Source organism: Bubalus bubalis, chromosome 1, assembly GCF_019923935.1.
Source record: "Bubalus bubalis isolate 160015118507 breed Murrah chromosome 1, NDDB_SH_1, whole genome shotgun sequence".
NCBI classification, from domain to species: domain Eukaryota; kingdom Metazoa; phylum Chordata; class Mammalia; order Artiodactyla; family Bovidae; genus Bubalus; species Bubalus bubalis.
Genome location: NC_059157.1, coordinates 156,801,917 through 156,827,783, shown reverse-complemented (window position 1 = coordinate 156,827,783; position 25,867 = coordinate 156,801,917). Strand labels below are relative to the sequence as shown.

The 25,867-nt window shown below is 40.2% G+C and overlaps 1 protein-coding gene across 1 annotated transcript in view; it reads left to right on the top strand.

The window, feature by feature from the left end:
- Positions 1 to 2,114: 2,114 nt before the first annotated feature.
- Positions 2,115 to 25,867, top strand: part of GMPS (guanine monophosphate synthase) — a 68,884-nt gene continuing 45,131 nt past the window's right edge. Inside the window, exon 1 of the mRNA XM_006077366.4 lies at positions 2,115 to 2,284. Coding sequence (XP_006077428.1) covers positions 2,258 to 2,284 — 27 coding nt within the window. The 5' untranslated portion in view covers positions 2,115 to 2,257. The remainder of the gene's footprint in view (positions 2,285 to 25,867) is intronic.

The following is a 25,867-nucleotide window of genomic DNA, read 5'->3' as shown; positions in this document are numbered from 1 at the left end:
CCCTAAAAAACAGAACTTAAAAGTACATAAAGCAAAAACTGATAGAACTATAAGAATCTGATAAAATCACAGTTATGTTTGGAAATGTTAGTGTCCTTTCAATACTTGATAGAACAAATGAACAGAAAACTAGCAAGAATAGTCTTGAACGAAGCAGTTTTGGACTTGAGTTTAGGACCCACTATGACATTGAACATCTAACTGGGGGTATACACTATAATAGGGCCCTGGGGCTCAGAAGAGAGAGCTGTCATGATAGAGTCTATCAAAGTGTTTTTAAGCAAGTCTGTGTTTTTAAATAAGTGCCGTAGGGAAAAACAGGTGAGCAGTAAGATGAGAAGAGGGCTAGGAATGGAAATACTGAAGAAAACCAATACTTAAGTTTCCTTCTGTAGGAAAGCTACAGGAAGAGTGACAAGAAAAGGTGATGGAGAACAATCATGGAGGTGAAAAGACATCTCTATGGTGCCTTGTAAGGAAATCCATTTTCAAGAAGGAGGAAGGGGTGAACAGAGTCAAAAGTTGCAGAAGACTTAAGCTATAAGGATTTTAGTACATGCTGATGTTCTTAGCCATAAGCACAAGTGACCACTAGAATATATTTAAACTAGGCATTATATAATACCAGTGAGGTTTAACCAATCCTTAACGCCAGCACATCACATTCCATTCCACTGGTTATGACACTGTTCTCTGGTTTGTTCACTCAGCCCTATCAACAGAACACAATCTCCATGGCTTTAGACAGTTCAAGTATCCATTTTTCTCCTCAAAAAAAGGTAAATAAAATACTTTCTTTGAGTCTGAGGTCTAGGAAGGTCTTGGGCCTTTTGTTTATGTAAATGTTTTACTAACAACCGGTCTATTCTTTCCCAGATCAGGAGCCTCTTGAGGGAGTAGCACATAATCTCAATGAGCCTCAATTTTCTTATTAGTAAAAGTGTATAAGAACATCAATCTTACTGTACTACTTCCATGGGATTAGTTAGAATAAAACGAGATTTTGGAAGTTTGGGCTGTCTTACTCTAGCCCTTTAATACCTGGACTAGAGTTTGACACATAGCATGAGCTCAGCAAATGTTGCCTGTATTATAAATGACTGAATATTTGTTAAAGGGCTTTGTAAACTAAAGCTGTTGCAAGTGTTATTATTTATTCACCAATCCTGATTTAGACCCTTAGGTGACCAAATTCAAGGAACTATAATACCTTGCATTGATGGATGCTATGGAGTAGCTGGAAAGACTGCTCCCTCTTCCCCACAAAATATCCAAATAAAAATAAAAACACTGCTGTGCAAACAGAGCTCCTGTCCTCGGGTTCGGTTTTCCATCAGACTGCCGCTCCCAAACCCCTTCCTTTTGAAAATTCTGCACCCGATGTAGAACTTCTGAGGGACCTAAGTGATCAAATATCACTTTTAAGCCCACGGCTGTCACCACGAAACTCTTCAAAGCAGCTTTGGCTTCCTCCATGGGCCGCAACCTGAGCTGAGGCCGCACCACCCGGTAAGCGTTCCCCAGAGACCCAGCTTCTCTGGAGGCCTCCTTCTCAGGGCCACAAGTTTCTCACAGCCGTCCAAGGCTGCAGGCCGGCAGGCAAACTGCAAGCGGACTGCGGCTTGGGTTTCCATCCAAGGCCGGCTTTAGCGTCTGGGGGTGGGGTAAAGCGCCACACGCCCTCGAAGCCAAGCCGGCTGCCCGGTGCGGAGGCGGGACAGGGGCAGCTAAGCTATTTGCCGCCGGCTCCTCCTTCCAAGGGCGGGCCAGAGGGGTGCGGGCGGGGCTATGAGCCGCAGGCCCCGCCTCTCTTTGGGCGGGCCGGCTGGAGATCCGTGGGTTTCTTTTCCTGGGGGCGGGCCTCGGCGGTGGGGACTGATCTGGAGGCGGGGCCGGACGCCGAAGTCCCCTCCTCCAGAGGCGGGCTTATTTGGTGGCTGCCGCGGCAGCTGCGGGTGTCCGCCGCTCGGCAGCCTAGCCACACGGGCTCTGGCTCCTCCCAGTGGCCGGCCGGGGCGGAAGCAGGAGGCGGGGGCAGCGTGCGCGCTGCTGGTCTGTTCTCCCGCGGCGCTGGGGCCCGCGCTCCGCGGCTGCTGCTCTACTCGGCGCTTCGCAGGCAGCTAGCTGCTCTCCGCGCCTCTTGCTCGCCCGTTCCTCGACCAGGCCTTCTTCTTAGTCGTGGTCCGTGGCGTCTACCCTCGCGGCCCTCTCCCGCCCCGTCTTATCTCTGGTCGCCGCCGCCGCGGCCCCAGCCCCGATGGCTCTGTGCAACGGAGACTCCAAGGTCAGTCTCTGGCGTGGGGGCCCCCTGCCTCACCGCTTCCGGACGGAGGCAAGGCTCCGGGGCCGGGGAGTCACCGCGTGGGGCCCTTCCTTGCTTCCTCCCCCTAGCCCGCCAGCGCAACCCTGCGGCCCGGGCAGCGGCGTGTCGGAGAACGGGCGGTCGGGGCCTGTGGCTTGTTTTCTCCTCGGGAGCGGCAGGTGCTTTGTTGATTTTTGTCTGCGGGTCAGGGTTCCCGCGCCCGCCGAGCTCCGGGCGTCGGGGAGGGCGTCAGCTTTCCGCGGCCGAGCCACTGGCCCCCGCCTCCCCGGCGTTGCTGTGGGGCGCCGAGCCCGCGGAGGGCGGCCCGAGGGTGGGGGTAGGGAGGCGAGCGGGTGTGTGTGTGTGTGTGTGTGTGTGTGAGCGAGTGTATGTGTGTGAGTGCGAGTGAGGGGGGCTTCCTGAGCCCTCACCCCGTCCCTTCGGGAGCCGGGGAGTCTTTTGTGGAGCTCTCCGGGCCCACCGAAGGCGGGGTAGGGTCAGGGCCTCGCGTGCGGCGTTCGAGCTGGGCCGGCCTCCGTCTTCCCGCCACCCGGTTTCCCGCCTGCCTTCGGTGAGGCTAGCCCAATTCCCCCACGTCGGCCTTGGGGTCCGGCGCGGCGAGGCCGGCCCTGGGTGAGGCCGTGTGACCATCCACCCCCTCCCCGTACCTCGCCGGTCAGCGGCCCCCCTCCCCCATGTCGGATCCGGTGGCGGGAGGGTGGCTCACGCCGTCCCCTCCCCCCAGTCTTCCCCGAGGAAAGGAGCGTGTGTCCAGCCCCGCCCACTCCTTATTTTGCACATTGGTTGGCGTTGGGACCGGCGCCGGGCCTTGGGAGCCCCCTCACGTACGCCGGCCGCCGCCACCGCGCCCTGGGGCCGGGGAAGTCCCGAGTCCCGGGCGCTGGGGAAGTTAACTCGAGGTGCGGAGTGGAGAGAGCAGTTTGGGCCGCCGCTGCGTTTCTCATCACCTCCGACTCACTTTTTCTTTAGACCCTCTTTTCGTCTCGCTTCCGAACTGAGCACCTTCGCTTTCACTTTGTGTTAAAATTTTCGTTGGCCGGGAGTTCTTTCAGACCCGCACAGTCCATGTTGTCAGCGGGAAAGTGCGCGGTTTTGAATCGGGATTTAGACTGAAGCCAGGTATGCCTCTTATATACGCTGTTTAGGGCCTGGCTACGTTTCATTCAAGGTGTGTGGAATTTTACACGTCAGATAGTGCCTTTTTAGGCAGCATTCTCTTATAAAGATGGTGCCTCGTCACATCTGAGCCCTCTCCGTGAATAATTGCTTAGTCTCTAGTAAATATTCAAAAAAGTTATTTGTTGAACAAATGAGTAAAGATTATAAGCTATCTAATAAACTTCTAAACCGGGGAAAGTAATGCTCAGACTAGTTGGAACTCTTTCTGAAGGTTTTAAAAGAAGCTACTCTAAATCTTAACGTACAGCTCTTTCGTGTACACAAGTTTACTTACAAAGCATTTTTCTTCTCTTTAATTTTGAGTCGTAAAATCGTTGAAAAGAGTCATCTTTGTGCTGGAAAAGGAAATGACTATTAGGATTCAAACCTAATTTGCAGACTTTGAAAAATATGTGCTGATTTGAAAACAGTATTTTCCAAAATTAAGTGACAGCAGACAGTTAAAGATTCAGTTTCCAAATTACTTGATTCAGATGTAAAGAACATACACTATTTTTTCTAGCTGGTATGTTTTTGTTTCGTTCAACTGGAATTTTACAGGGAATCTTACCAGTTTCATATATTTGAAACTCCGGTGAATCGCTGATTACCTTTATTTCAAGGTTGTTTTGTAGTATAATCAAACATGTGTCTTTTCTGTTTTTTGGCCATGCTGCGTGGCTGGGATGTTAGTTCCCAGATCAGGGATTCAATCTGGACCTTAGGTATTGAAAGCACATGAAAGCTAACCATGTTTTTTTTGTTTTTGTTTTTTTTTAACTTTGCTAACAATTAGATGTCAATCCAATTGAAAGCATTTTCAGGAGGAGCAATCCAGGAAAATAACATTTCATCAAATCTATTATTATTTCATATGCTCCTAAAGAGGGGGGAAAAAATCTCTGTAAATGGTGTTGTAAACAGTGATATGTCATTGATCATAAGGAACATGTCAGGTAAAGAGATGTTTAAATATGGGGGAATATGCATAGTAAAGTGGGTTAAATATGATACTCTGAAGGTCCACCCAGAAATCTAAGTAGGCATCTATTTTCTATAGCTTACCACTGAAGCAGCTTTCTTTCTGGCATAAAATACAAGTACTGGATCCAGGCTTACTTTGTACATCTGTTGTGCCTCTGATAGCTGTAAGTCCTGGTTGATAAATGAGAATGGGGAAAGAGCTGATTTTGATTCCTATTGTACATTTCAGTGTTTTTCAGGGTTTTTTCTAAAATAACATTTCTGCCTGATAGACATTAGGGAGCGACCTACCTAAATTCTGTAAAAGTATTTGGACTGTTTTCATTAGTTTTATCCACAGAGTATCATTTTAGAGCTGGAAAGTATCTTCATGTTTTCTAGCTTCCTAAGCTGAAAAAACAGCTGGAATTAGAATCTGGCTTTTCTTTTTTCTTCAGGGCTAGTTAGGTTAAGCATCCAAGGCAGAGAGTATTCTTTTCCTTAAAGACCTGACATAATATTATTTAGTTAAGATCTTATATGAACAAGAGCATAGGCAGTCAGCTCTTCTTTAAAAACTTTTTACAACCATTCAGTGATATATATGAATATAGCAAATATTAATGACTTTTTTCAATATTATTAAGGCAAGATTGTGAGAGTAATGCTCTTTGAGCTGCTTGTCAGATTTTCCACTTTTGGTCCCATCTAAGCCTTAGACACTTTATTTTGGCTGTTCAGAGTCTTCATTGCTTTTGTACTGGCTTTCTCTACTTGTGAGAGGGGTCCAGCTACTCAAATTTGCAGTCATGGACTTCTCATTGTGGCTTCTCCTGTTGCGAAGCACAGTCTCCGGGTGCTTGGGCTTCATTAGTTGTGGCACGTGGGCTCAGTAGTTATGGTGCATGGGCTTAGTTGCTCGCTGCCTGTGGGATCTTCCGGGACGAGGGCTCAAACCCATGCATTGGCAGGTAGATTCAAATCCACTGTGCCACCAGGGAAGTCCTAAGCCTTAAACTCATTTGGTTGGAATAGAGGTAGGATCTGCCCTACTACTTTCACTGAGATGTTGACTAGGGTATATTGTACTTGGATTAAAGGCTTTTTAAAAAATAAATACTGTTAATTGCATGTTATATAGGATCTTTAGTGATATCTAATGTTGAAAATTTAAATTTGCATTTTAAAATTTAAGTTTTGAATTGAATGGAAAGGTGATCTGAGATTTTTATGTGGGATACTTTGAAAATTGAACAACTGTCCTTTATAAAGGTAACCCTGTTGTGCTGTGCTTAGTCATTCAGTTGTGTCCTACTGACACTTTTCGACCCTATGAACTGTAGTCCACCAGGCTCTTCTGTCCTTGGGATTTTCCTGGTGAGAATACTGGAGTTGCAATTTCTTCTCCGGGGGATCTTTCCCACCCTATAGTACATTTTTTTCAAAGGTCAAAGTGGATTTTTTTTTTTTTCCTTTTCAGATTTCGTCTCATCTGTTAAGGTATTCACCTAGACTAGAAAAGCTGTTACAAACAAAAGGAATGGTGGGTTGTTTTTTTTTTTTTAAATTGTTTCTCTGTTCTTAGACTTGAAAGGTTTTGAAATTCCTCCAGGAATCTCAGATGACCTTGTCTTTAATTTAGCATGGGCCAACTTGTCAATTACAGATAATAATTGTCTTTTAAGAATTTTTTTAAAATACAGATTTGTCCTATACTTATTCTAATGTATTTGATACTTTTTAAGTCTCTTTAATGAATTATATATTAATCAGTGCTGTTTGGAGAAAGGAATGAATGATTATTTGATATCCAAAATGATGAAATTCTCCTTTGTTACGGGTACTTAAGGGCTTCCCAGGTGGCGATAGTGGTAAAGAACCCACCTGCCAATGCAGGAGCTTTAAGAGACAAAGGTTCTATCCCTGGGTGGGGAAGATTCCCTGAAGTAGGGCTTGATAATCCACTCCAGTGTTCTTGCCTGGTGAATCTCCATGGACAGAGGAGCCCGGCAGGCTGCACTCCATAGGGTTGCAAAGAGTCAGACACAGCTGAAGTGACCTAGCACAGCACGGTGCTTAAACTATTTTCATGCCTCCTTCTAACCTAAACTCTGTTTAAATGCTCAAAATGAATGAAGTCCTCAGGGTTAATACATGATTTTGAAGCACTTTGTGAACCAGCAAAGAAGTAATAGAACTTAGAATCTTTTGTGATCGCATATATAGTTCTAGGTGTGGACTATTCTTGCTTGTTGTGAAATAGTTTTTTGTTTGTTTGTTTGTATTTGTTCAAGAATCACATTGGTTAAAAAGATAATTTTACTATAGAAATAGTGTGGTATTAGTTGGTTTTCTTGTCGGCTCACCCTTGCCTGCCATCCCTTCAGGTTAATGGTTTTGAGGACCTAGGAGATATTTATGTAGTTAGGTTTAGATTTATAGACTCCCTAATATGGTCCACTACAACTTTATAGGGAATAAGGTGTTTGTTTATAGTAGTGTGACCATATACTCTTTGTGTAAACTGGGGCACTTGAACAGAAAAGGAGGTGCTAAAATCGTTTAACTTTCTAATAATTGTTGTAAAATAGTATCCAAAAAAATACTTGTTGTGTTATATACATCCAGTTAAATAAATGGCAAAACTACTATAGTGTAAGTTCAGATTGCTCTCTCTGTACATTTTGCACAGGAACACACAGTCTCGTTCCTGCATGTATTTCACAAACAGCTGTATATCCCACTGACTCAGCTGATAGAGGCCTGGAGGTCATGTGCATTTTGCAACCTGAAGAATGGCAGTGGTACTACTGGCAGGCACACCAAGTGGCTGGCCAGAACAGCAGCTTCAGACATTCCTTCCATCAGCACCCATGGCTGCATAGTTAGCTACCAGTAATTGTCAGTGTCCAAGTTCTAGGTGTACTTTGTACTTCGTTTTATCAGGAACATGTCAGGAAAGAGAGATGGGTTCTCAGTGGTTGGCTTTTAGAATGAACCAGAAGTTAAAATGAGAACTCTTCACTGCACCTGCACTTCAGCAGATTACTAGGCAAAGCCATGGCAGAAGGTGGAAGTATAATAAATCCATACTATCTTACTTTAATGCAATTATTCATAATAATATGTTAAAAATGAAAGGCATGTGATATATGTTGCATTGGGTCGGCTGTTGGAATAACAGGTGTAAATTAAGACAGTTCTGGGCAAACTGGGCCATATGGTCACTTCAGTTACAGAGTACATCATCCTGAATTTGAATTTTGAATTCTCTAGTGACTGTATTTAAAATTTAGCTAAAATTCAAGCCTAATCTGTATACATTAAAAGTTTTGTTTTCTAAATTAGTACCTATTCTAAGAGTTATTCTGAACTTAAAAATTGAGTGCCAAAATTAACTCTAAACTTTGAGAACCAGCAGTGTTGAAACTGACCAAAAGGTAAAATAATCTGTTCTAGTCTGCCATAACATTTACAGAGGACATTTTCCAAACTTTTAAAACTGCCTGGACATGTGAAATTCCCTATTTTTTTTGTTCATCAACTGGAGAACAGAACCTTCTTCATTCTCAAAACGCATGGAGGTTTATATAAAGTTAAGTCACCCTCACCTTGTCTGTAATTTGGAGAACTAATTCTTAGCCTCTGAGTGTTATTGTGAATGTAAACCAGGGACTACAGAATTCTAAAATCTGCTTTGGACAAGTTTTCAGTGAACAATCTCTAATTTGGGAGACTCTTAGATGAATACAATGATTGTAGATAGATCATTGCTTTGATGTATTACTGGCAAACGTGAAACATTTTTATGCTGTGATTTTTTTTTTTTCCCCTCCTTTAACATTTCATGAAAAATTTCGAAACAACAAGCAAGTTGAAAGAAATTTTAGTCAGCATCTGTATCTACCAGATAGATTCTACTGTACAACAGCTTGAGATATGATTCAAATACCATAAAATTCACTCCATTTAAAGAGCACAATTCAGTAGTTATTAGTATATGCACAGATTTGTGCAACCATCACCACAGTCAATTTTAAAACATTCTCATTATCCCCAGAAGAAATTCTGTACCCTTTAGCAGTCAGTCCTCATTTTCCTCTACCTGGCCTCTCCCAGGGTTTCCCAGGTGGCGCTAGTGGTGAAGAATCCGCTTGCCAGTGCAGGAGACTTATATAAGAGATGCAAGTTTAATCCCTGGGTCAGGAAGATCCCCTGGAGGAGGGCATTGCAATCCACTACAGTATTCTTGCCTGGAGAATCCCATGGACAGAGGAGTCCGGCAAGCTACAGTCCATGGGGTTGCAAAGAGTTGGGCACAACTCAAGTGACAGCACTCCTCCCAACTGTGGGCAACCACTAACCTATTTTCTGTCTCTATAGATTTGCCTACTTTGGACATTTTATATGACTAGAATCTTAGAATATGTGGTCTCTTCTGAGACCTAGCATAATACTTGAAAAGTTCATCCATGTATAAGTACCTTATTCCTTTTTATTAGCAAATAATATTCCGTTGTATGGATATACAGTCGTGTCTGACTCTTTGCGACCCCATGGACTGTAGCCTACCAGGCTTCTCTGTCCATGGGATTTTCCAGGCAATAGCACTGGAGTGGATTGCCATTTACTTCTCCAGGGGATCTTCCCGACCCAGGGATCGAGCCCAGGTCTCCTGCATTGTAGACAGACGCTTTACCATCTGAGCCAACAGGGAAGTCCCTCCAATATTCCGTTGTATGGATATAGCACCTTTTATTTTTCCATTCATCGGTGGATGGACATTGGGTTGTTTACATTGTTTTGCTGTTATGGATAGTGTTGCTATGAATATTTCTGTATAGGTTTTTATATAAAAATAACTTCATTTCCATGGGTATACCTAGAAGCAGAATTGCTGGGTCATGGACAGAGGAGCCTTGTGGGCTACAGTCCATAGGGTCACAAAGAGTGGGAACATGACTGAGCACTGTGGTAATTTTATGTTTAACCTTTCAGTGAACTGTCAAACTGTTTTCCAAAGTGGCTGCAGTATTTTACAATTCTGACAGCAGTATATGAGATTCCAGTTTCTTCAAATCCTTGCCAACACATGTCTTTGATTATAACCATCATAGTGAGTATGAAGTGGTATTTCATTGTGGTTTTGATTTCCATTTCCCTAATGACAGATGCGGAGAAGGCAATGGCACCCCACTCCAGTACTCTTGCCTGGAAAATCCCATGGACAGAGGAGCCTGGTAGGCTGCAGTCCATGGGGTCGCCAAGAGTTGAACATGACCGAGCGACTTCACTTTCACTTTTCACTTTCATGCATTGGAGAAGGAAATGGCAACCCACTCCAGTGTTCTTGCCTGGAGAATCCCAGGGATGGCGGAGCCTGCTGGGCTGCCCTCTATGGAGTCGCACAGAGTCGGACACGACTGAAGCGACTTAGCAGCAGCAGCATAAAACAATAGAAATGAATCACTACTTTATTTGATACTACAGTTTGAATTTTAAATAAAAAATAATTGGATAGTAAAGCTGATTAAAATAAATAGAATTTCAAGCACTGTGGATTTAACAAGAGTGGGTGTTTTAAAAATGCAGCCTTGGCATTGGTATACTATTTTCATATGAAAACTGTTTTCAGGTATTAGAAAAGAAAATTTCTATCAATTTGTCTGTGAGACATATTATAATGTCTAGTCTGGTATCTCTTGAGTTCACCAGGCTTGGCCTTCCAGAGGTTATTTTATAGTGCTTCTAAGTGGTTTCTCTTTCCTGATGTAGTTCCTTCATTCATTACTCCCTTACAAAAAAGAAGTATGGAATTATTTTAACCTCTAAAGGCAAAGATTCAGTGTAATATGTATTTTGAAGTCATGGTCGTAGAGAACTAAGCATGATAATAACCATCTTATACAATTTCTCATACATTCTTACATACTTCTACTATAAATGGCCAGGGAAAGCAGAATCATAATTTGTTACTGATTCATAACCTGCCATGAATGCTTTGCTGTTAGATGGTTTTTTAAAATTTGCTTTAGGTTGATTTAGAAACATTTTCAGAAAAACAAGTGATGCCTACTTCTTGCTCAAGAGTTTGTGGGTGAGCTCAGCTGAGCTCCACTACTCTCATCTTTTGCATGGATGTTAGTAGCTCACAGTGTTTTCATGATGATGACAGAAGCACAGGAGACAAGTGGAAACATGAAGATGGCTTAAGGTTTGGCACATTGTCACCATTGCCCTCATTACACTGGCAAAAGCAGGTGTCAGGGTTGAGCCCAGTGTCAAGAGTATGGAAACATATTCTGCCTATAATGGGACAGACTGCAAAGTGACACTACAAAAGACATGAATATAGGAAATAGTGAAGAATTAGGGTCAATGTAGTCTGTTGCAAGAACTGCCTTATGATCCAGCAATCCCACTGCTGGGCATACACACTGAGGAAACCAGAAGGGAAAGAGACTCGTGTACCCCAGTGTTCATCGCAGCACTGTTTATAATAGCCAGGACATGGAAGCCACCTAGATGTCCACATCAGCAGATGAATGGATAAGAAAGCTGTGGTACATATACACAATGGAGTACTACTCAGCCATTAAAAAGAACACATTTGAATCAGTTTCTAATGAGGTGGATGAAACTGGAGCCTATTATACAGAGTGAAGTAAGCCAGAAAGAAAAACACCAATACAATATACTAACGCATATATATGGAATTTAGAGAGATGGTAACAATAACCCTGTGTACGAGACAGCAAAAGAGACACTGATGTATAGAACAGTCTTATGGACTCTGTTGGAGAGGGAGAGGGTGGGAAGATTTGGGAGAATGGCATTGAAACGTGTAATATCATGTATGAAACGAGTTGCCAGTCAGTCCAGGTTCAATGCACGATACTGGATGCTTGGGGCTGGTGCACTGGGATGACCCAGAGGGGTGGTGTGGGGAGGGAGGAGGGAGGAGGGTTCAGGATGGGGAGCACCTGTATACCTGTGGCGGATTCGTTTTGATGTTTGGCAAAACTAATACAGTGTTTCAGGTTTAAAAATAAAATAAAAAAGAAAATGAAAAAAAAAAAAAACATGCACAAGCAGAGCAGAGTATAATGTCCCGTCATTCGGCTCAGCAGTTATAAACGTGGTTAGTTTTCCTACACATATTTACTTAGTGCCTCATAGTAAGAGTTGCATGTATCTGTAAATTCCATCAGTGGTTTCTTAAGTCAGTCTCCCAAAGCAACAGAAATAAAAACAAACTAATGGGATGTAGTCAAACTTAAAAGTTTTTGTGCAGCAAGGGAAACCATACACAAAACGAAAAAAAGCTTACAGAATGGGAGAAAATATTTGCAAACAATGCGACTGACAAGGGCTTAATTTCCAGAATATACAAACAGCTCATACAACTCAGCAAAAAAAAAAAAAAAAACCCCACCCAGTTGAAAATTGAGCAGAAGACCTAAATAGACATTTTTCCAAAGAAATGGCCAGTAGGCATGTGAAAAGATGTTCAACATTGCTAATTATTCAGTTCAGTTCAGTTGCTCAGTCATGTCCGAATCTTTGTGACCCCACAGACTGTAGCATGCTGGCTTCCGTGTTCATCACCAACTCCCTGAGCTTGCTCAAATACATGTCCATTGAGTAGGTGATGCCATCCAACCATCTCATCCTCTGTCGTCCCCTTCTCTTCCTGCCTTCAATCTTTCCCAGGATCAGGGCTTTATCCAGTGAGTCAGTTCTTCGCATCAGGTGGCCAAAGTATTAGAGTTTCAGCTTCAGCATCACTCCTTCCAATGAATATTCAGGGCTGATTTCCTTTAGGATGGACTAGTTGGATCTCCTTGCAGTCCAAGGGGCTCTCAAGAGTCATCTCCAACACCACAGTTCAAAAGCATCAATTCTTCTGTGCTCAGCTTTCTTTATAGTCCAACTCTCACATCCATACATGACCACTGGGAAAACCATAGCTTTGACTAGATAGACCTTTGTTGGTAAAGTAATGTCTCTGCTTTTTAATGTGCTCTCCCGATTGGTCATAGCTTTTTTTCCAAGGAGCAAGTGTCCTTTAATTTCATGGCTGCAGTCACCACCTGCAGTGATTTTGGAGCCCAAGAAGATAAAGTCTGCCACTGTTTCCCCATCTATTTGCCATGAAGTGATGGGACTGGATTCCATGATCTTAGTTTTTGAATGTTGAGTTTTTAACCAACTTTTTCACTCTCCTCTTTAACTTTCATCAAGAGGCTCTTTAGTTCTTCTTCACTTTCTGCCATAAGGGTGGTATCATTTGCATATCTGAGGTTATTGATATTTCTCCTGGTGGTCTTGATTCCAGCTTGTGCTTAATCCAGCCCGGCATTTCATATGATGTACTTTTGCATATAAGTTAAATAGGCAGAGTGACAATATACAGCCTTGACATACTTCTTTCCCAATTTGGAACCAGTCTGTTGTTCCATGTCCAGTTCTAACTGTTACTTCTTGACCTGCATATAGATTCTCAGGAGGCAGATAAGGTGTTCTGGTATTCCCATCTCTTTCAGAATTGGCCACAGTTTGTTGTGATCCACACAGTCAAAGGCTTTGGCATAGTCAATAAAACAGAAGTAGATGTCTTTCTGGAACTCTCTAGCTTTTTTGATGATCCAACAGATGTTGGCAATTTGATCTCTGGTTCCTCTGCCTTTTCTAAATCCAGCTTGAACATCAGGAAGTTCACGGTTCACATATTGCTGAAGCCTGGCTTGGAGAATTTTGAGCATTACTTTGCTAGCATGTGAGATGAGTACAATTGTGCAGTAGTTTGAGCATTGTTTGACATTGCCCTTCTTTGGGATTGGAATGAAAACTGACCTTTTCCAGGCTTGTGGCCACTGCTGAGTTTTCCAAATTTGCTGGCATATTGAGTGCAGCACTTTCACAGCATCATCTTTCAGGATTTGAAATAGCTCCCCTGGAATTCCATCACCTCCAGTAGCTTTGTTCATAGTGATGTTTCCTAAGGCCCACTTGACTTCGCATTCCAGGATGTCTGGCTCTAGGTGAGTGATCACACCATCGTGGTTATCTGGGCCATGAAGATCTTTTTTGTATAGTTTTTCTGTGTATTCTTGTCACCTCCTAATATCTTCTGCTTCTGTTAGAAGCATTCTGTTAGAAGTATGTTAGAAGCATACCATTTCTGTCCTTTATTGGGCCCATCTTGGCATGAAATGTTCCCTTGGTGTCTCTAATTTTCTTGAAGAGATCTCTAGTCTTTCCCATTCTTTTGTTTTCCTCTATTTCTTTGTGTTGATCACTGTGGAAGCCTTTCTTATCTCTCCTTGCTGTTCTTTGGAACTATGCATTCTTATGGGTATTTCTTTCCTTTTCTCCATTGCCTTTAGCTTCTCTTCTTTTCTCAGCTATTCATATTGCTAAAAATAGAATTACCGTATGATCCAGCAGTCCCACCCCTGGGCATAAATCCAGATGAAGCTCTAATATGAAAAGATACGTGGACCCTGTGTTCATAGCAGCACTGTTTACAATAACCAAGACATGGAAGCACTCTAAATTTTCATCAACAGATGAAAGGATAAAGATGTGGTTATATGTATACAATGAAATACTACTTAACCATAAAAGAATGGAGAAGTGTTGTTTGCAGCAGCATAGATGCAGCTAGAGATCATCATACTAAGTGAAGTAAGTCAGAAAGAGAAAAATACCATATGATATCACTTATTTGTGGAATGTAAAATATGACACAAATGAGCCTATCTATGAAATAGAAACAGACTCACAGTCATAGGGAACAGACAAGGAGGGAACAGACATAGGGAACAGATTGCCAAGGAGGAGTGGTTGGCGGGAGGGATGCTGTGGGAGGTTGGGGTTAGCAGATGCAAGATTTTATAACCAGAATGGGTAAACAAATATTTTCAATATCCTATGATAAACCATAATGGAAAAGAATGTTAAAAATGATGTATTAATATATATATACACACACACACACACACACACATCCTTTTTAAAATATATATATACCTGAATCACTTTGCTTTACAGCAGAAAGTAACATTGTAAATCAACTACACCTTAATTACAAAAAAAAGTCATGTATGTATGGTCTCTATTTTTGTAGTTAAGATTTATCAGAGTGTTGCCGTCTTACCCATCCATTGTCAAATTTCTCATCAGTCTTTAGTGATTTTAATAGCCAACACCTAGTTCTGTGCTTCTCATAGATCTGCAATAAAAAGCCAGTTTTTAAAAAAGTTTTCAGTTTTGCCATGGCTGCTATCTTTGTAAAATAGAATAAATTTTTAGACAAATGATATTTAAAACTCTTAAGACATAGACCATAAAGGCTCCAAATTTTTATTATAGATTCAAGGAAATAAAATTGCTGTCAAGTTGTTATATGTTTATGAATGCTTATATAAAATTTATGAATGAACTGCTCTATTTCTTATGAACTGGTGGCAGTTTGCAAACCAGCAGTGGTCCTTTTGTAGACTGCAGTAGCTTAGGTCATTATTTTATGAGAGATTACAAAATGGTGATATTCTAATTCTGTTCTTTCTGGAACTGTTTATAAAGAACTTTCTCTCATCTGCTAAATGGTTACTTGTGGCCGAGTTGATAGTAAAAAGGCAGAACGCATGCTTGATTCCTTCCCTTTCACCAGTTTTGTTCATAGGTTTTTCAAGTTCTAATAACTCAGGATTATTTTCAACAAAGTAGTTCAGGTGCATGCTACAGTAGAAAGGGCAGGATTAGAAAGGAGGTTGGGTTTATTAAGTATAATAGTTCCATCTTGAAAAATGGTCTGTGTGCTAAATAACTGAAATTAGGACATTCTACTGTTTAAACTTTAAAGTTTTTCTTAGGAAAAATGTACAGATCTCTTCTAAGCTAAGGTTACTTCTTAAGAGTATTTTAGAGGTAGTAATTAGAGACAAAATTGAGTCTGTTCACAAACTCAGTATATTTAAGAAGAGGTAGCTGTTTGATTATCTTTCATCTCTGCATGGGAAGTGTTGTTATCTGAGATCATCTTTAGCATACTGATAATATGGGGAGATGAACTGAAGAGGGACAGTGATGTTTGGATATATAAATCTATATTCTAGATTTTTGTTTCTTTGCAAAGAACCTTTGGTTCTTGTTCATGTGAACAGGCTACGCACACTTGAGTCACCATTCAAAGAAGTATTTTTTTGTTAAAGTAGTAGATCTCAGTCATAAGTCAGAGATCTCAGTACAGAATCAGTCAGGAAATCTAAAGGTCAACATTAAAAAAAAAAAGAACTGTGAGGAGTGTAACTCAGTAGATAATGAGACTGAACATGGTTCAAAACTTTTCCTTCTGATATTTTAACGGTATGACAGCAGTTGTTACTAAATGTTGTTTGTATGTGTTTGTGTAAATTGCTGACTTCTAGAAGTAGGATGATTTGGGCTAATTAATAATGGTTTAGATTTATCTAGAGATACCTTTGTTCCTCAGTTGGCTGTTGCTTATCATCAAATGGGAGAAGTAGCTATGGTAAAACTTAAGGATTGAAAGAATCATGAGGTAAACAATAGTGTATTTTGATTTTAGCCAACAGTACCAAGTTTTCTTAATTTAAAACTGGCTACATAAATGCTATTTGTCAACCAAATAACATTGCTATAACTTTCTGCAAAAAATTCATTGAAATCCAAGGGGAAAATAGTTGATTTAAAAAGATTTAAAAATTGGAATTACCAATTGTGACATAGGAGTGAATTTTATTTCCTCTGAAGTTAGAAAAGAAAGATAATAAACAGTTGTGTGTTTACTTTCTTACCCAGTAATCATGTGTCTCAGTTAAACCCATTAAACTATATTTGGCGTTATAACTATATTTACCTAAGAAGTTAAATTCTCCAGAAACTTCCATGGATAGAGTTTGTGTTTATGGGGTCTGTTTGCTGTCTTTTAAGCGGGTGCTAGTGGTAGTATCTGCTCCATGGACCATACAGTCCATGGGATTCTCCAGGTCAGAGTACTGGAGTGGGTAGCCTTTCCCTTCTCCAGGGGATCTTCCCAACTCAGGGATCAAACCCAGGTCTCTTGCATTGCAGGCAGATTGTTTACCAGTTGAGCCGCCAGGGAAGCCCAAGAATACTGGAGTGGGTAGCCTATCCCTTCTCCAGCGGATCTTCCTGACCCAGGAATCAAACTAGGGTCTCCTGCATTGCAGGCGGACTCTTGTCCAGCTGAGGTACCAGAGAAGCCTGAGTCCAGACTAAACTGCTTTTTGATTTGTTGATTTAGATAGTACATTCAGACTGTGTTCATTATACTCCAGGATGGTGCTCGCTTGAACTTGAAAGGAACTATTAGTACATTTATAGATAGGGGTGAAGAGAATTTGGAATGACTTTGAAAAGTCAAGAGACATAGTTTATTCAAAAAAAGATCAAGTTGTAATCAGAATTACTACAAATTGGTCAGTAAAGGAGAATAAATTAGAAGCAATATGGAAATGATAGTAGCAGGATCACAGATAACATGTAGAAACAAAGTAGGAATGTTGAACAACCACTAGCTTGAAATCTCAGTAGGGAAAAGTGTTTCCTCAGTGTATGAGCTCATTAACAAACCAGGAGCAGTAAAAGGCTAAGATAACACTTATGTCACTAGGGACTTGTATTTCACAAACGTTGTGAACATTGAAAACTTCAAAACATAGTAATTTATTGAAATATTTGTTGAGGAGGCCTATAGGTTGCATACTTAGATTGAACAAGATGGAGAAAAATAAATACAGACAAATTGAGTGATCAAAATGATCAAAAGTTAGGGATCATAATTTAGGCAATGTGAGACAGTCACTGCTAAGTGAGCATAGCTTGAACAACTAAATGTACATACAGTGTTGCGTATTATTGCATCAAGGCGTGGTTCATGGCTTCTAGATTTTTCTCAGGTGTATGACATTGTTTCCTAAAGGCATTTTATACATTTATTATGTAAAATGAACAACAGTGTAATTGTCACTTGTATTCAATGATTGCACCTGGAATTTTATATATACATATGTATTTTTTTCTGGAGAAGGCAATGACACCCCACTCCAGTACTCTTGCCTGGAAAATCCGATGGACGGAGAAGCCTGGTAGGCTGCAGTCCATGGGGTCGCTAAGAGTCGGGTATGACTGAGCGACTTCCCTTTCACTTTTCACTTTCATGCATTGGAGAAGGAAATGGCAACCCACTCCAGTGTTCTTGCCTAGAGAATCCCAGGGACAGAGGAGCCTAATAGGCTGCCCTCTATGGGGTGGCACAGAGTCGGACATGACTGAAGCGACTTAGCAGCAGCAGCAACATATATATTTTTCAGAGACTTAGACTTTTAATTTACTCTTATTTTTAATAAAAACATTATTTATTCATTTGGCTGCATTGGGTCTTAGCTGCAGCAAACAGGATCTTCCTGTGGTGCACAGAATCTCTAGTTTCAACATTTGGGCTGAGCTTGTGGGATCTTAGTTCCCCGACCAGGGATCAAACCCACATACCCTGCATTGCAAAATGGATTCTTATCCTGACTTAGACTTTTAAATTTTATTTATTTTTATTTTTGGCTGTGTCATGTGACATGTGGGATCTTAGTTTCCCAACCAGGGGTTGAACCCATGCCGCCTGCAGTGGAAGTGCTGAGTCTTAACTACTGGATGACCAGTGAAGTCCCTGGACTTAGACTTTTTTAGAAGAATCACATACTACTTAGGTATAGAGAAAGGATATCTATATATCTATTTATATGAAATAAATTGGTTTTCATATAAGTCAATTTAGTGTGAACTTTCTTCACATTTAGCCTGACTCCTCAATTACTTTTTGACTTGAGTTGTCCAGGTCTTGTTTTTCTACAGATCTTTTGTTCCATCAAGAATTTTGATGATTCATTATTTCTTGTGAGTGCTCAATTACATCTGGGATTTTTTTCCAGACCATTGACAACTCATTCTGGGATTTTTTTTTTTTGCTAGTACTTCCTTGTTCTTACCAGAAGATGTCAATGGAAGTTTTCAGATAATAACCAGAACTCAGTCCTTCTTCAAATGGTTTTTAAATGTTCTGCTGACTGAAGTGTTAAGGGGTTGCACTTGCTCAGTCATATCACTAGAAATAAAGAATCACTACACTTTCTAGGGATCTTAACTCATAGACTGCATAGAGAAATGATGTACTTGAGCTACATCAAGCTCCAGCATGTCTATTCTAGATGACTTTCAGCCAGACTCACCTGTATTTCTTTCTCTGAACTCTTGGGACATCTTTCTGCTCTAAGGCAAATTTCCTGAGAGATTCCTGGAATCCCCTTTTCTTTAGAGGATTTTATGTCAGCTTATATGTAACTGTCACCGTGGCAGTGACAGCTTTGTCACTGGGCAAATGGAAAATGTTAAGATATAGCATGATTTCAGAGATGTCTGATTTCTTTTAGTGACATATTTGAGATCGATTCAGAGGACAGTATACTTACTATGTGGGACTGTAGAGAGTTTAAAAGAGTGGTTTAGGCTTAAGTGTAGGCCAAGGCCTCACAGGACTTATATTTTGGACTTTATTGAACTTTATTCTAAGGGAGAGTCACTATAGGGTTTTAAGCAGGGGGAAGACTTGAATCAGATTTTTTTTCTTTTAAGAGCAAAATCATGTTATTCAAGTGATCAAAGTCAGTATCACCAATAATGGAACAAAATGACACTGTGTCCTTGCCATTGTATGACATCAGGAGAAGGCAGTGTAAAATCATCACCAATGTAAAATCGCTGCAAGAAAAAAAAATTTGTCTAGAATCTAATCATGAAGTAGGAAGTAGATCCTGGTATGGGTCATTCTACAAAAAGAATTTAAAAATTTTAAAAATGAAATATCTGAAATTAAAAAAATGACAGTGTCATGAAAGATCATAAAAAGCTGAATAATTAGGTTAATTGTGGAAAGTGTGTGGTCTTTGATAAGAGTTCTGGAATTTAAAAATCCCTTAAAGTATTTGTGACATTTGGGAGAATTTGTATATAGATACTATCAGTGTTAAATTTCTTGGATATAAAAATAGTATTGTAGTTATGTAGGAGAATGTCTCTGTTTCTAAGAGGTACATGGTGAGAAATATCTTGGAGAGTGAAATATCTACAATTTACTTTCCAGTTGTTTAGGGGATAGAATGTTACTAATGTTATATTTAGGTGGAGGATGCTATTAACTGTACCATACTTTCAAATTTTGTAGGTTCAAAATTTTTCAAAATAAAAGGAGGGTATAACAAGTATATGGTGAAGTCAAGAGCTAGAATCTGACTCTTTGATTTAACCCTTTAAGTTGTAGGTTCCAATGTCATTCAGCATTGTAAGTGAGGTGATGGTCTCTCGTAGAAAAACCTTTAGTGAAGTTGATTCATCCAGAGTACCTGAGATGTTGGATAATTTTGTCAAGAAACTGTACTATTTTTTTAGTTATAGGTGTGGTGAGATTAGATAGATAAATGTGTTCAAACTTCCACTAGCCTTTTGGTAATGAAAGGATTATTCTGAATAGTTGAGATTCTCAGATCACTAAAATAGGTGTTGGTGAGTGTTTTTAAAATCTTTCGTAACCCTAAAACTTTCTAATTTTAACAGTTGAAGGGTTCTAATTTGAAAGACCTTTTTTAAAGACAGCTACTTGGCTATGGTTTTTCCAGTGGTCATGTATGGATCCGAGAGTTGGACTGTGAAGAAAGCTGAGCACCAAACAATTGATGCTTTTGAACTGTGGTGTTGGAGAAGACTCTTGAGAGTCCCTTGGACTGCAAGGAGATCCAACCAATCCATTCTAAAGGAGATCAGTCTTGGGTGTTCTTTGGAAGGAATGATGCTAAAGCTGAAACTCCAGTACTTTGGCCACCTCATGGGAAGAGTTGACTCATTGGAAAAGATCTGATGCTGGGAGGGATTGGGGCAGGAGGAAAAGGGGACGACAGAGGATGAGATAGCTGGATGGCATCACCGACTGACTAGATTGGATGTGAGTCTCAGTGAACTCCGGGAGTTGGTGATGGACAGGGAGGCCTGGCGTGCTGTGATTCATGGGGTCGCAAAGAGTCGCACACGACTGAGCGACTGAACTGAGCTGAACTGAACTTGAATAAACTTAGTACTGATGAAATTCAGTTTCAAAAATGATTTATGAAATAGTACTTTTCTCAGACATGAACAGAACATTATTTTACTCATGTAAGAAAACTTTTTAAAATAATAAAGCTTACCCCTTTTAAGTACCAAAATACTAAATAAAATAACTTTGAAGGTTATTTATCCACTTTCCTTCTGCAGTGCTAATTATTTTGGGGTTGGAAAAGCTTACATTTTATTCCTATCTCTAGGCAACTGACATTTTCTTCATCTGTAAAACAAATGTATTATGAATAAGAAAGTACATAAGACACCTAAAATAATAGGTATAGGCTGTTACTTCCCTTCTTTTGCTTTATTTAAAAAATTTTCATTGTAACATAAGACACACATCAAGAAAACTACATAACAGATGTGTAGTTGATTGAATTACGTTTTTACCCAAAATAGTCAAGATTTATTTTTTTCTATGAAGCCCAATAATATTGTTAAGAGTATGTCTTGGGATTGATCCTTTTGGGTTTTAGTCTGATTTTTATTCATATTTTTTCATCCTTTGCATACCTTTTGTCTCATTTAGAAATAGCACATTCCAGTTTTGATCTGGCGTTAGAGTTTGCCTTTCTCTCTTGCTCTCTTTAGAGATATTATTCTATTCCTTATTTCCTTTTTTATTTTTAATAACTTTGTATGGGATTTAACTTCTCTGCTTATTGTTTTTCTTCCATTCTAATTTAACTTCTTGCAGTTTAATTTTTTAAATTTTAATTTTATATTGGGGTATAGGTGATTAACAACAATGTTGTGTTAGTATCAGGTGTGTTTCTTGCTTTTTTTGACCACCTGCGGTGATCTTGTGGTAATCTTAGTTCCCCAACCAGGGATTGAACTTGTGCCCTTTGCAGTGGAAGCACAGAATCCTAACCTGTGGACCGCTAGGGAAGTCCCAGCATTTCTTTTTGCATTTTAGACTACCTTCTAAACTTTCAGATAACTTGACTACTTTAGACTACCTTTCTAAACTTTTACAACTTGATAGAGCTCCTTCTTCTGTTAAAATTATGGCCGTTTGTTTTCTAAGCATTCCTGGCATGGATTCCTCCCCCTGCTTTATCTGGCTTTTCTGTTTTTCTTGGTGCTTCCCTGGTGGGTGGCTCAGATGATAAAGAATCTGCTTGCAATGCAGGAGACCCAGGTTCAATCCGTGGGTCAGGAAGATTCCCCTGGAGAAGGAAATGGCAACCCAAGTATTCTTGCCTGGAGAATTCCATGGACAGAGGAACCTGGTGAGCTACAGTCCATGGCGTCACAAAAGAGGTGGCTGCGACTGAGCGACTAACACTTAGAGCACTTCTGTTTTCCTTATCCTACTTATTTATGATTCTGATCCCAGCAGTTGCTCCTTGTCATGCATGAGCTCTGACCCACAAGGGAGTCCAGGTCTGTCAGTTTCAAAGCTTCATGGGAATTAAAACCATTCTCTCCTGGAGGCCTTACTGTGCGTTCTCCTGCTGCCTCTGCACCTTTGGAGTGGCCATCCTTCCTTCCAGCGCAGCTGCTATTTTTAAATTGGCTCCCTGCTTTTTTTTTTTTAGCTTGTACCTGTCGGCTATTTTGGCTTTTTCTTGTTTTCTTTAATGGTGCTTCCCTCACGCCAGGGATTGTGGCTGTGGTAGTTCATTCTCACCAGATTGTATTTTGGGGACCTTGGGGGATAACTTGGTATTTAGTTATATATGTCATGGGTTTTGGCTTTGCTGTCTGGTTGGTCAGTGATATGTGGAGCTTCAGGAAGATCCAAAAATGATAATGTCTCAGAATTTGCAAGATTCTTTTGCTCTATTCTAAAATAGGGTGCGGAATATGATTTAGTTTTTACTTAATATTGTTTTCTTACTATCTTAAAACATGAATATTTATTATGATGACATCAGGTCACTTGCGAAGGGGTAGCCTTCGTATTTACTTTTAAATCAATTTTTTAAATAGATACAATAGGTTTTTTCTGTCTCCTGATGTTGAATTTTGCTTGTCTCTGCTATTGATGTGATTAATGAGCTGTTTTTCTCTTTAGGGTGCTTTTTCTAGTCGGTGGAAGGTTTGGGAGCTTAATGATCAAACTGTAACTCTGTGTGAAGTAAGAATAAATAGATTCAGGGTCTTCAGGGAAAGGAACTTGCCCTTTGATCACTGGTGTCCTTTTGCTTCTCCCTGAGTTGTTGAAACTTTATGCTAGATAGGCAAGTTGATAGCTGAAGTGGAGAAGTGTGAGGCAAGGTTCATTGTTTCCTCAGTGATCTCTGATGTCATTTGCTTGAACAGTTTTAAAATGTGCTAAGTAAGCACTATACATTTTTATTAAAAACCCATTTATTTAAGAAAAACTTGTTGATTTAAATAAATAGGAGTCCTTACTATGTGGTAGTAAAATGATTATAAAAATGGACTTACCAGGTGAAACCATGCAAAGCAATCTTGTAATCAATGGGAAAATTGTGATGGTTTCCTTATGGTTTAAAAAGTTTTGTTGGAATATAAACTTCCTGTTATTACTATAAAGAATAGAGATGTATAATATAAAGAAGTAGTGAAACTAACATTTAGTGTAACTTAAAACATTGGAAACATTGAGAATTGTGTTTTATTTTTAAACTACTCTTGATAAGTTTTGTTCACAGTGCGTCCCTTCACAGTTTTTGTATGCTTTGATGGCTTTTAACATTTTATCCTTTGCACTTGAATGTCATGAAATATCTCCAAGAGTTTGTTGTATTTTCAAGTATTTGAAGTATTTTCTTGGAATCCCTTCCTCTGGGACATTGTCATTCTTTTTATTACAACCACTTTCCTCGTTGATCATTTCGCCTTCACTAAATTCCTCTGCAGCGGTGTCATCCTTGCCACCACCAGCTACCTCTTCTATAACTCCATTTACTTTGGACTTGAAATTCACTTCCAGCATATCACTTTTCATTTCTTTGCTGTACTTTCATCCTTTATTGGTTAGACTGCCCTTTGAATATGTGTAAAACGGCATGTGGATTTGTCACTGGGCAACAAGGAGATGACACAGTTGTACCCTCAGCTGTTTGTTGTGCAGTGACTAGTTGCCAATACACTTTGAAAGAAGGACATGATTGGCCACTGATTATGATGTTTATCTGCTATTTACATGACAATTTGTGGACTGAGGAGCAAAGTTTGTACTTTATGTAATAGTTAATATGTTAGCAGAAATTGGAGCCATGGTGTTGGGGACTGTTTTTAGTTAACTAAAAGTGTGAAAAAGTGTAAGTGTTAGTTGTTTAGTCGTATCTGACTCTTTGCAACCCATGGACTGTGTGTAGCCCGCCAGGGTTCTCTGTCCATGGAATTCTTAAGGGAAGAATACTGGAGTGGCTTGCCATGCCCTCCTGCAGGGGATCTTCCCAACCCAGAGATCATACCCAGGTCTCCCACATTGCAGGCAGATTCTTTACTATCTGAGCCACCAGGGAAGCCTTTAGTTAACTAAACCCTGGTGTAAAACATGGAATGAAATTCTTACACAACAGAATCATGCAAAGTGAGAACTCTGTCTTTAATACGAAATACCAGGTTGTACTTGGATTTGGTGACAATTGTGAAGATGATAATGGAACTAATCCGAGACACTTACACAGTAACATGATAGTCTTTCAAAAATACTTTATTAAAAAAAAGATTAAAAATATTTTTTTCGATAAATTCCTTAACAGGGGAATGTGTGTGTGTATCTCTGTATGTATACTAAGGGTAAAGATTTGAAAGGAGAAAGTTTTAGCATTTGTTGCATTAATATATTCTATAAACATCTGTTTTCTGTGATCTGATTATTCTACACTGCTCAGTGTTACGATTACAACCTTCATTTCACGATCTGAGGAATTCCTTCTGGCCTGTGGTTGGGTCCCTCTCACAGATCTTCCTCTGTAGATGGCTGTGATTGTTGCTTTTTTTTCATTACTGCTGTGAAGAGTTAGTGGTGTTGTGAGGCCTCCATTTATTTGTTCACATAAATGGAGAGGGATAAGGGATGAAAGGATTAAAAAACATGCCTCCAGGGCTGGGCTTAAGTATTTTTTACTGTGCAGATTTTACAACTGGAGGGGGAAAAACTATGACATGTATATGAACATACTGAAGAGCATGAAGAAAAATTTTAAATCACCTACTGTAGCTCCGTTTCTCTATTGCCTGTATTAGTATTTAGGTGTATATCTGTTTATACATTTCTTCTTCATATATATTCATATACTCTTGCATTTTTACCCAAAATGTTGTAAATGTTTTTCATATTCTTTATGCTTCCAAGTGGATTTTCAAGATACATACACATTTTAAAGCTTTTTCTTATGTAAAAATGTGTGAAAACAGAACAGAGACTAAAGTGAGGACAGTACATGTATCACCCAACTTTAGTGATTTCGTTCCCAGGCAGTCTTATTTCGTCCATACCCACCTACACTATTATTTTGAAGTCAGTTCCAGGCGAATATTTTAGTACACTCCAGATAACTATTTCAGCACATAGAGTTAAATTTTTTTTTTTGCCAAATTGTTCTCCAGAAAAGTGTTCTCTGTGTATACTTGTCAGAGATGAGATTGTGTGTGTTAGTCACTCAGTTGTGTCCGACTCTTTGCAACCCCACGGACGGTAGCCTGCTAGGCTTCTCTATCCATGGGATTGTCCAGGCAAGAATGCTGGAGCGGATTGCCATTTCCTTCACCAGAGGATCTTCCCAACTCAGGGATCGAACCTGGCTCTCCTGTACTGCAGGCAGATTCTTTACCGTTTGAGCTACAGGGGAGTCTGAGATAATATTAAAACACATTAAAAAATTTAGTATTGTTGGTCAGACACATGTATATGTGTACTTTTCCTCAGGTAATATCAAAAAAACCTAATAAAGTGAGTTTGGGTATGCTTATATACTCGGGCAGGAAGCTTTCGGTTCTCCTCAGTATGTCCCTCATAGGAATGCTGTGACAATTAGGGTGACCGTATAATTCACCACCCAGACTGGGACACGTTTGAGACTTGACAGAGGCACTGTTAGTAATAATGCCAGTGTAACAGACTAGCATAGACCTGTGCAGTGTTTTGGCACAGCTGGACTGTATGCTAACCTTAGTACTATATAATGTGTGTAAGATGCAATAAACATGAAGTGACTGTATCATGTAGTCAGTCAGTTCAGTCACTCAGTCGTGGCCGACTCTTTGCGACCCTATGAATCGCAACACGCCAGACCTCCC